Source organism: Falco rusticolus, chromosome 5, assembly GCF_015220075.1.
Source record: "Falco rusticolus isolate bFalRus1 chromosome 5, bFalRus1.pri, whole genome shotgun sequence".
Lineage (NCBI taxonomy): Eukaryota > Metazoa > Chordata > Aves > Falconiformes > Falconidae > Falco > Falco rusticolus.
The window spans coordinates 16745289-16756179 of record NC_051191.1 but is presented as its reverse complement, the minus strand read 5'-3'; the positions used below and the strand labels follow the sequence as shown (position 1 = coordinate 16756179).

General features: G+C 44.1%; 1 protein-coding gene across 2 annotated transcripts in view; it reads left to right on the top strand.

Annotated features, from left to right (window-relative positions):
* Positions 1–1680: 1680 nt before the first annotated feature.
* The window catches only part of FAM185A (family with sequence similarity 185 member A), a 51906-nt gene continuing 42695 nt past the window's right edge, over positions 1681–10891 (top strand). For both annotated transcript variants that reach the window (XM_037388847.1, XM_037388845.1), the window contains exons 1-2: positions 1681–2236; positions 9077–9186. In XM_037388847.1, the coding sequence (XP_037244744.1) occupies positions 1843–2236; positions 9077–9186 (504 nt within the window). In that variant the 5' untranslated portion in view covers positions 1681–1842. The remainder of the gene's footprint in view (positions 2237–9076; positions 9187–10891) is intronic.

The window sequence follows — 10891 nt, the reverse complement described above, 5'->3', positions numbered from 1 at the left end:
AAGATGATGCGTAGGGAGCCCAACCTGATAAATCTCTGCCTCCATGAGGATCGTCAAATACCAAGATACTGGAGAAAAAGGGGGCAGTAGGAAAGCAACGCTAACGTTTAAGAGGAGGTAGGAAACGACAAGAACAGCTGCACTGGGGGCGGGCAGGGGTAAGCCCCACCTCAGCAGACAGGATTCCCTTGGAGCAGCCGGTTATTAAGCGTGATTTGTTGAATGGGCTGACATCTAGCGGAATTACAGCACGCTGCACCACGCTTCTTAACGGGTCTGTAACCGTTTCCCTGGCAAATCTTCTAACATTTAAATTTAGTATTTGGTCTCAAGAGCGAGACTTCTGTAGCATTTTCTTCTAAAACCAACTGTTTCTTAAGACTTGAAAAAAACCCCCACCTTCTAGCCTGTCATGTCTCAATATTTCTCGATACATTTTTGTGTTTCAAGAGTTCTGTTTTTCTATACTCAACTATCATACATGGATGTAGTCCATGACTTTACATCACCCACCTCACTTTTTTTATTGGTTATACAACGATAATGTGGGCTATGAAGTCCATTAAAGTCTTTTTAACTGAATTCAGTAGTTCCCCCGCTTGTTTGTAAACCCTGTAAGGACATTTTTGTACAGAACTCAGAAATATATTTATCTGTCTGGCTTTAGAACTGCTAGGCTGCTAAAATAACTTAATAATTAACTGCTAAAAATAGTCACAATAAGTTATGCTATAATTTATAAACAACATGTTAACCAAGCCATCTTGACAGAGCAATTTTGGAGCTCTGGAATGCCGCCGTTGAAAACTTTCCAGCACCTCTGCCAAACTGCTGCTTCATCCTCGGACCATGGACATTCCACCACATGCAGTGCTACTGTAGGCTTAAGTGTAACAAGACCAAGCTGCCACCCAAAGTCCTGTCGTTTCCCCCTTCCCATTTCTCCCTTTTCCCCTGCCTCCTCCTTGCAGATGTTAAATGTTCTGGGTGCAGAGGCTGCTGCACCAGGGAGCTGTGCAGGCTGCAGCCCAACCGGCACGGCTCTTCCACTGGAAAGTAATACTCGGCGGCACCACGGTCAACCCAGGGGCCGGCGGAAAGGGCCTTCATGCCCTGAGGTACCTCGAGGTGGCCCACCCCGCGCCCCGGCCGGGGGACTCCCGGCGCCCAGGGGTCCGGCGGGGAGGCTGGGCCCAGCCCACCCAGGACCCCTCAGACAGGACTGAGGCAGCCCTCAAGGCCCGGCGCCGCCGGGCTTGCTTCCCGTCTCTGCGCCGGAGCCGCCGTTTTGTCTTCTCTCGGCCCAGGCCACCGCAAGCCCCTGCAGGCCGCGCAGCCCGGCCCGCCGCAGAGCCCTACCTGTGCGGCCGCGGCCAGCCTCACCCAGCCGCGTCCCCCGTTCCTATAGCGACACCCGCTCGCCTCTCCGTCCTCCCTCTACCGCCCCTAGCCCTCTCCTTCGCTTCTGATTGGCTCTAGCCTCCCTCCCGCTGCCCAATAGAAGCAGACACGGAAATGCTCCGCCTTCCCCCCCTTCGCTGATAGGCCGACGAGTCGGGCTGCGCTCGCCCCTTCTGCGGGCGCTTGTAGATCCTCCCGCGCGCTGAGCAGCTGCCTCGCAGGAGCCGCCTCAGCGAGGGGGCGGGGCCGGCGCTCGTCGCTGCCGGGGCGCGCGTCAGCGGCCACCGCCTGTTTATTGCTCAGCCGCCCCGGTGCCTCGCCCCGCGTGCAGCCGCGTCACGTGACCAGGCGGGGGTAACGGCCGGGCCGCCGCGAGGAGCGGCTCGTTGCCCCGCCCCGCCTGAGGGGGCTTCTGCCGCGGCCGCGACCCCGCCGGGCGGCATGAGGGCGCTGCCCCCGCGCTGGGGGCCTCTGGCGCTGCGGGCGGCGGGCGGGTGGTGGGAGCCGCCCGTCCCCCGCCGCCGGTGCAGCGGCTCGGCCGAGGCCGGTGGCCGTAAGCCCCTTCAGGAGTGGGTGCTGGCGGTCAGCCCGCGGGGGCGGCTGCGGGTGCGGCTGCCCTGCCAGGTGAGCGTCCGCCCGCTGGACCCGCAGCGCTACCCGGGCGCGGCCCGTGTGCTGGTCGCCCTCAGCGGCGCCGGCGGCAGCCCCCCGCCCCGCGGCCTGCAGCGGGACCGCCTGCGGGTGGAGTACGACGAGGCGCTGGAGCAGATGGCGATCGTCGCGGACGGCGTGGACAGCAAGGCCACCGTGGACGTCAGGACGCCCGTCAAGTTCGGTGGGTGGAGCGGGGGTGGGGGTCCCCGTCCCCTTCCCGGCCGGCCCTGCCCTCCCCTCCCCTCAGCAGGGGCGCCCCACGGGCCGCGCCGGCTCCGCTGCGGCTGGCAGCGGGTGTTGGGGAATGGCGCCGTGCCCCCTTCCGTTAAGGATGTTCAGACCCTCCCGGTTTTGTCTGTGTGTCCCCAGTTCCTGGTTTGTTGTTTGTTAGATGGTTTGTTGTTGACCTGGTGGTCAGCAATACTTAACGCTGGAACTTCTGCTGTTAAGTGGTAGCTACCGGGCAGACTTACTCTTGCTGTGACAGCTGGAGTTCCAGGGAAGGTGTAAGTGCCGCTCCTCTGGGAGGCACCGCTCCTCAGCCTGGGCTACGCACACCCGCGGCTCGAGGGCTGTTCAGGTTTGCTGGATCTACTACTGGCTCCATTAGCAGCTGTTGTGCCCAGTGGCAGGCCATCCACAGGGCTCAAAAAAGTCTGGAAGGTAACAATAGAGGTGAAATGCTGAGGGCTCTCTTGGCTAGTACAATGCTTGAATTGCCTTTTTGGGCACAAGGCAAAAATCTGGGCAGGGTTTCTGGTGTGGAACCTACAAACAATCTGGGAAAGCAGCTGTAGTGGCTGAAAGCAATAAATATTTGTGCTGGACTGAAATCCTGACAGTGGCGCTAAGCTTAGGGAAGGAGGAGGGGAAGCTTGCTAGGATAATTCCCTTCAGTAAGCTGAAGTTTAGGGAGAATTTGACCCAGGGAGATTTGTGTTTAGTCATTTTACATGGGTTTTTTCCTATGAATTTGTGCAATTGCCTGTACAGTGCAAAGTAAGTTTCACCATGGTGGAAGAACCTCTCAGTATACAAAAAAACTGGTCATTTGGTTTGCTCCAAGTGGCTGTTGCCGATTTGCTGCTTTATATCATTTGATGCTCTGCTGTAGTTGTGGTATGAGAAATGGTGAAGAATCTCATTCTACTTATGCTTGATACGTGTCATCTATGACTTCAGTAGAGCATGGTGTTACATTCTCTTGGTTACCACTTCTCCAAACCCTTAAAGCAAGGACATTCTGCACCTTTCTTCTTACGGTTTTTTTTTTTCCTATATCTTGAATTCTACTATGTCATATTTTGGACTTGGGATTATTTTTTTCTTGTGTTCATTTAAAAGGGCCTGAACTGTGTATCATTCAAAAAGGATATGTGCTATGGGTTTGTCATAGCAACGTTGTCTTTGGTTTTCTAGTCTTACTCATCCCTGTAACTTTTTCTTTTCTTTTTTTTTGTCAAAACATCAGAAAATCCAAGTTCATTCTCTTAAACAGATCAACTGTTACCTATACATTCATTGATGTATATTCATAATCACGGAGTTAATGAACATATAGGCAGGACTGTCTCCTCCAAGAGACTTCCGTAGTTTTGACTCTTCCCTAAGAATTGACAGTTACATTCTTACAGCTTTTTCAACTTTTTTTTATTATATTGTTTTTTTTCCCTCTGCTTGGCAATTGCAAAGATTACCTTGGCTTGTCTGTAGTACATTCATGGAGTCTGTTCCAGGATTACAGACAATCAAACCAAAACCCAGCTTCCCATTTGTTACCCTTCATTTCTCTGGTACCAAGTGTGTCTGCTTACTGTAGCTGTTAGTAATTTAGTATTTTGGTTTCTCCAGGATCTCTGAGTGACTCTTGTGTTACTCCAGATTCGGTTGCTCTCAGGGTGTAGAATTCATTGTATTAAGATCTGGGGAATCTTAGCCTTCATAAAGAGTTTCAATGTGGGAAGCCTTCCTAAAGGTCTTAGTAATGAATTCTGATTGACAGAAAAAAATCACTTAGCTTTTGTCCCGTCTTTGAGATTCTTATTACATTCTGAATGTCAGCCAACACTGCAGACTGTCTTAGCCTTCCTTGAAATAGGTTTTATTGGTTTGTAGGGTTTTAAGCTGGGTTTGTAGTAAGCTCATGCAATTTAGGTTCCCTGGACAGTCTGTGGCTTATAATCCTCTTCCTCTAATTGCTGCTTGTCACCCCATAGTTAACGTGATGTTAGTGTTGTCTGTTCATGCGGTTATCCAGTCATATCCACAGATGTATCTACTAAAACAATTTTTTTTTTTTTTTTCCCTCAGTGAAGTGGAATTGCTACTTGCCAGTGAGGTTCTACTTCAAGTGTCCTTTCAGCTCTGGTTTGGCTTTTCTGAGTAGTAGTTTGTGCTTGGGTTGTACCTTTTCTTTATTTAGGAAATAATTATCCATTAAACTTCATTGCATAAGCAAAAGATCTTGTAAAAACACATCTCAAACCAGAAAGAAACTGTTATTCCTCTGCAAGACTTTTCTCTGGCCTTCCTTGAATGCATGACAAAGATGTTAACTGTTCTGGCTAAACAGTTTTATCTGAGCTCTCTTTCTGTCACTTAGCTGTAAAAAGTTGAGAAGCTGATGTGAATGCTGAACGCCTTTACAGTATTTTAGCTTTTTTCTTCATTTGGAAGTTACAGCATTTCGTAACAGCTTTCGCAACTTACCTTGGAGCTTATCCAGGAAGCTCTTAGCTAGCTAAAACTCCTTCGACCCCAAAGAGTGTGTGCAGATGCTAGATGATGACCTTAAATACACATTTTTAAACCAAAGGCAATTTGTAAGCGGCCCAGCAGGGCAAGTACTAAAGGATCCTGTCTTAGTGTCTAGTTTTATGCAGTGTACTTTCAATATCCTATACAATTTTATAATCCTCTCTGATACATTTAACCTTCATAGATGGTAGATACCAATAAACTTCTCTTTAGTCTAATTTATTTTCCTTCAGGTCACATCTATGTTAGCTATTTATTCCAGGGATAGCATAGGCACATAGCTGTAGGTTTGGAGTCTGCTCAGCACATAAAGAGAACCCTGTGTCTTGGTATGTCAAACCACGTGTGGTAACTGAACTGGAAACCAACTCTTTTATTTCTGGTTACTGTACATAGAGTACTCGGACATAACTGAGATCTTGCGTGACCAGAATTTCAGAATCATCTGTCCCATCTTACCATGCAATTCTTATGTTTTGCTTTAGTATGTACGTATTATATTGGCATCATAGGATAATTTGGGTTGGAGGGAACCTCAGAAGGTTTCTAGTTCAAGTTCCTGCTCAAAGCAGGGTCAACTCCAAGGCCAGGGGAGGCTGCTCACTGCTTTAATCCAGTCTGGTTTTGGGAAAGGTCCAAGAATGAGGACAATATAACCTCCTCTGACAAACTGTTTCCATGTTTTTTCCATATTATACCCTGGTGAAGAGAATGGAGGCTTCTATGTCAAAGTCAAGGAGGAGAACCATGAGTCTTGAAGTGGTGGACAAGCTGCATGGAAGTAGAATACCAGAGCTCTGTCCCCTCTGGCACAGGAACAGGCACTCCTGGTCTAGGCCCGCTTGTAAGCCACTATGTTTTTTTAATTGTTTGTTTTGGGGTTTTTTGTTTATTTTTTATTAGCAGTTTTCTTCTTGCGAAAACTTAACTCTTCCACCTTAATCTTATTTAAGTCAATCAGATCACTTAGCGTTTTGGCTAAATACTGTAGATTCTTGTGGAACTAAGCAAGCTGAATGACTGTATGGGCCTTGAATGTTTCTGTGAATTACCAAAATCATAATTTTATGGTATCGCTTAAACAATTTTTTTTGCCTGTTTATATGAGGGGAGAACCTAAGCTCCTGGGACTGCTTGTTTCGGTTTTTTTTTTTATAAATGTTAGTGGAAAGCAAATATGAATCCTTTCAACAGTGTACTTTTCTGAAGTCTTAACATTAGTGAGTTGGAAAAAAAGATCATCCATGTAAGGATAGCAGACTTACAGCCTCAGAATAGCAAATACTGTAATGCGATGCCCTCAATAAATAGTTTTTCCTTGACTGAATTATTCTGCGTGCATGCTCACTTACTACTAACCTTTTTCTATAAGCAGAGTAGTTGTCCAGGGCTGATGAGTTAATTTAAAATAATTTTCCAGTCTATTTCCAATATTATAGTTTAAGGCAGTATTTCTGAGGTCTACATTCTGATACCAAAGTCCTTTTTTTCCTTATGTACTTTTATTTCCAATACAAGTCCTTTGCACTCAAAGATCTTCATGCATCTTTGAGGTTTGTGTGGCTAAAGTTGGCTTCAGCTCTAATCTTTGCTAAGGAGCAATCAAACTAGCTATTTCTGGAGCTTTGGCACTGGAACAGATATCCTGTTCCTCCTTGCGTGTTGGAAGTTTCATTAGCAATGTTATCCAGCTTTTAGCCTGCCTCTTTGTGGAGTCACTTTTCCTTGCTTCAGGAAGCCTGTGTGTGAGACAGAGAGGCTGTCCACCTCCTTGTCCACCTGATTTTTGCTGTATCAAGGCTAGCAAAGCATTGTGACCCTGCAGAGGATCAAGGCACAAAGTATGTTTCCAGGGATCTCTGGTGTTTCTTAACAGCATGCTCATGGATCCCTCGACTTCTGTGTCTTCTTCTGGCATCTTTGATACACCTAGGATTACACTACTAATGTCCCTTTCAAATTAGAGCCATAGTATGCCCTGCAGGATCAAAGTTATTAACCCTGTTCTTACAAAAGTCTTATTAAGTTGGTATCATGACTAAACTGACTGCTCATAAGCATTTCCTCACCCCCTTTGATAGAAGCAGTATGGGCAAGAGGTTATCAAGCTGATTGAATTCAATGATTTGCACAAGCAAACTGGCTTTTTAACTTCTCTTTTCTCAGAAAGAAAAATAGCAGAAGTCTTGGATGTAGATTCTCCCAAGGACTGTGCAGTTTTCCAGTGGATAAATTGAGCATTTTTGAGCAAGACTGCTTGTACTTCAAAAAATAATACTGCTTGCTTTTTGAGCTCTCAAAGTTTGTGCTGTGTGGGGACATACTGTTTCAAGTATAGATGTTTGGAGACTGCCTCTGTTTGTGTCACTCTGGAAACTGTGTTTAAACAATTCAACTGCCCCCTTAGAGGTAAAACCATATAGAAAACTGTTTTGTCTCAACTTCAGAGCCTGTAGATCAGCATCGATCAAATTGAAATAGTTCAGATACTTTTAGTCTGGTGAAATTGTCTAGGCTTTACCAACATAAAACCTTGTGGAGCTGGCCCTCAAGACTCTGGCAATGGTCACCAGACCAGTTTGCCAGGTTTTGTGCTTTTACATGCCTCAAAGTGTATCTTAGAGTTTACTTACATTTAAGAAACATACAGTTTGATTAAAATCTTGGTCATAGTATCTCTTCTTTGGAAGTCTTCCATGAAGGGGCTAAGAAAATAATACCTACAAATAAAACAGCTTTCTGGAAAACCTGCTTGCTTATCCAGTCCACCTCTTCTAGCCCTCTTTCTTAGGAAATTGTTACCTGTGAACACGGTCTGCTTCCTTCACTACATTTAACCTCTTAGCTTATTGTGGCAATAAGGTAGCACTCTTGCAGCAAAGATGTAACTTGTTTCAGATCTGCCCCTGGGATTTTCCTGGTTTGTCAGTGGCAAAATTTCCCATCGTTGTCAGTTGGAGCTCTCAGTCTCTTATCTTCATGGTCTGCAAGCTACTGTTGTCATGCTTCCAGCATCTACCCTGAGCAGCATCATGGCAGTGTGATCTTCAGCCTCCACTAATGTCACAGGTCTGACTTGGGAAATCTCATTGGAGCAGAGCTTGTTATACATACTCTGATTCTTCTTCTCATATTTCTGGTCATCTTAGCAGATAGTGGAGGTGAAAGACAGACTTTCACAGGTGCTTAAATGAGGTTTGTTTCCTAGATAATCTTTTCTTTAGAGAGTAATTGGCTCACTCCCTCTGTTAGTGTAGCTTCAGTTCTTGCAGCAAATGCTTCTGACTCCTGTTCAATTTTTCTCTTTCTTCTTTCTGCCTTTCATCCTTAAAAGAACAGAACTACTTTTTTTCCTTTCCTGTCTTTACTTTTTGCCAGTTGTTACTAGGATCATTAATACAAATTATTATTAATATAGTCAGAATCCTCAGACTGCACATTCTCAAACTTCTTCCTGGTTCTTTAAACCCAGGGGTGATCTCAAGTGGCAGAAAAATCCCTTTGATAGTCCTGCATGAAGCACTATGAGCCTATAAATTACTCCTTTGATAAGTGTTATCTACAAGACCTAGTTAGTTTTCTTTGTGGGAGCCTATGAACAGTAGTAAGGTGAGGTGATTCAGACTAGAGCCAAACATGCTGCCTCATGCCAAGGGGCAAGTCAGGCCTTTGAGAAGGCTAGGGAAGAATGACACATGCAAACTCCTATATATCTATTTTTGTGTTATGCTGCTTGCAGGTTGAAGCAACATAGGTCTAAGCGAGACATATGTATTTGTGCTGTTGAATCATTACTTTACATGTGGCTTCAAACAACCTGCCAACCTTGCCACTCCAAAACTCATGTTAGGGTACCTAAATGGCTCAGTAGTAGAATTGCTAATAGAATTAGTGACTAAGGTAGCTGTGAGATGGAGGTGGGGTTTGGGGTGGGTTAAAACAAAAATATATAAAACTTCACTAAAGGACCACACCCTGCTGATACCTTGCCAGAGGTTACAGTCAGTCTGCTGCCTCTTAATGTTCTTGCTTGAAGAGGGAAGGCTATGAACAGGCTTGCAAAATTTTCAGTCAATTATTCATAGTGACTAGTCATGCAATTGAAAGTATGTGGCCAAACTTTGCAAGAAGGTTCTTTAGTAGCAAAACAGCTCCTTTTTTTTCCCCCATACTATATGTAGTTACTATATAAAGTAATCAAGTACTATGCTAAATAGATCAGACTCTTCTCATTCTGTTGCTAATAAAATTTTTTTAATTCTAGATTTGGATATCAAAACATCAGGGACTGGCTGCGTGAAGATTCAGAAAATAGAATGTGATAACTGCAAAATAGAAACTGAGAAGGGGACTAGTGTCTTGCAGTCAATAAAGGTACAAAGAACCCTCTCCCACTCCATCAATGTTTTAAAAGGGATTGTGTGGTGGAATATAGTATAAAAACTTAATACCAATTTTGGAGATACGTGCTCTGATATTTCTGAGTGTTACTATGTGCGTAGCACCTCACCTTTATTTATTGCATACAATTACGACACAAAGTCAGTAACACTCATGTGGAGTCAGAATTCCAGTTACCTTTGACAGCCAAAGCCAGCAAGAAACAGTGACAGCAGTAAGCCTGATCTCTGTCCTCGTTACCCCTCAAAAAACAAAAAAAGACAGACTGTGGGATTTCCTGTCTAGTATGTTAATAGTTATGCTTGCTCAGTTGGGACATGGCAGTGTGCTGGGTTTTTTTCTGTGTGTGTTTTTTTCATAATTCCGATTCTGCTATTGACAAACTCTTCATGTTAATTTTCAATCAGAAGTTACACATTACTTGTCCAAAATACATGACTGAAATATATCTGAATAAATACAGTATATATCATGGTCATGACCTTGTTTATTCAATCTGAAGACTTCAGGTTTGCTGACATAAGCTTGTGTAGAAATAATCAAAGTATATCTGACTTAGGTGCTGTTTGGAATCAAATTCTTGATTTAATCCCACTTGAATAATTGGAATTCAACCTGCAGGAATTGGTATAAATTCAAAAGGGCTTTTCAAATAGGGTAATTCTTAAGTTTAGGTGTTTTTGAGATATTAAACTTCTTCCAGTGTTTTTCTTTACCATGGTAAGAGATGATTTTATAGCGCACATAGGGGAAACTGAACTTAAGGAGAAACTTAATATACAACAGAGCTAGATTGACTCCATATTCAGTGAACTACAGATAACTTGCATCTTCCAGATTCTGTGTAGTTGAGCATATTACTCTTAAAAAGGTAACTAAAATATAACAAAAAGTGAACAATACTATATGTGTTAATGCAGTCTGAAGCTTTAGTTAAAAATCACTGTTATATCATAATAGCAGCAAACAGCAGTACATGAGAAACTACATAATAGGAGGAAAAGAAGGTAATTTTGGCCAGCAGTCGTGACAGTAATCACAGCATGCCATCACACATATCAAGATTTTTTTGTGATGTCATGGAAAAAGAGGATTTTGAGGAAAGAAGACTAATGTTTTGGGCATCTCTTCTCATATGCAATCTGAGATGTAAAAAATGTTGAATTTTGAAAAGGAAAAAGTTCTATTTCCCTTGAGACTTCAAGTAGCAATGAAACAATACTCTCCAACGAACTGAAAAGAAGGCTGCAAAGTCACCAGTTTGGAACTTCTGAGACCAACTCCCCTACGACCACATTATAGTTTATTAGATGAGCTTGGTGTTGGTTTTTGCCTCCAGATTTCAACTGAAACTCTTGTTAAAAGAAAGCTTTGATAGATAAGGCTTTGGCTTTTTTAACCAAAAGAGTTGCCCTAAGTATTCTTCTGGGTTGTGAGGGGCGATTGATTGTGTGTGTTCTGGTTACTGTGATGGCTTTGACGCACAATACTGGAGAAGATATGTTATTCTTGGCTTTGTTGACTCTGAAATAGAGATGAAAGTGTTGAATTAAAATTACTGACCATGTAGGTGTTTTCAAGAGCAAACAACTGTTCAATTACAGCATCAGCTGCACAACCAGGTTTTTAGTCTAACTTTTAAGAAGTACTGTAGTTCTGTAAGGTAGGTGTTACTAGT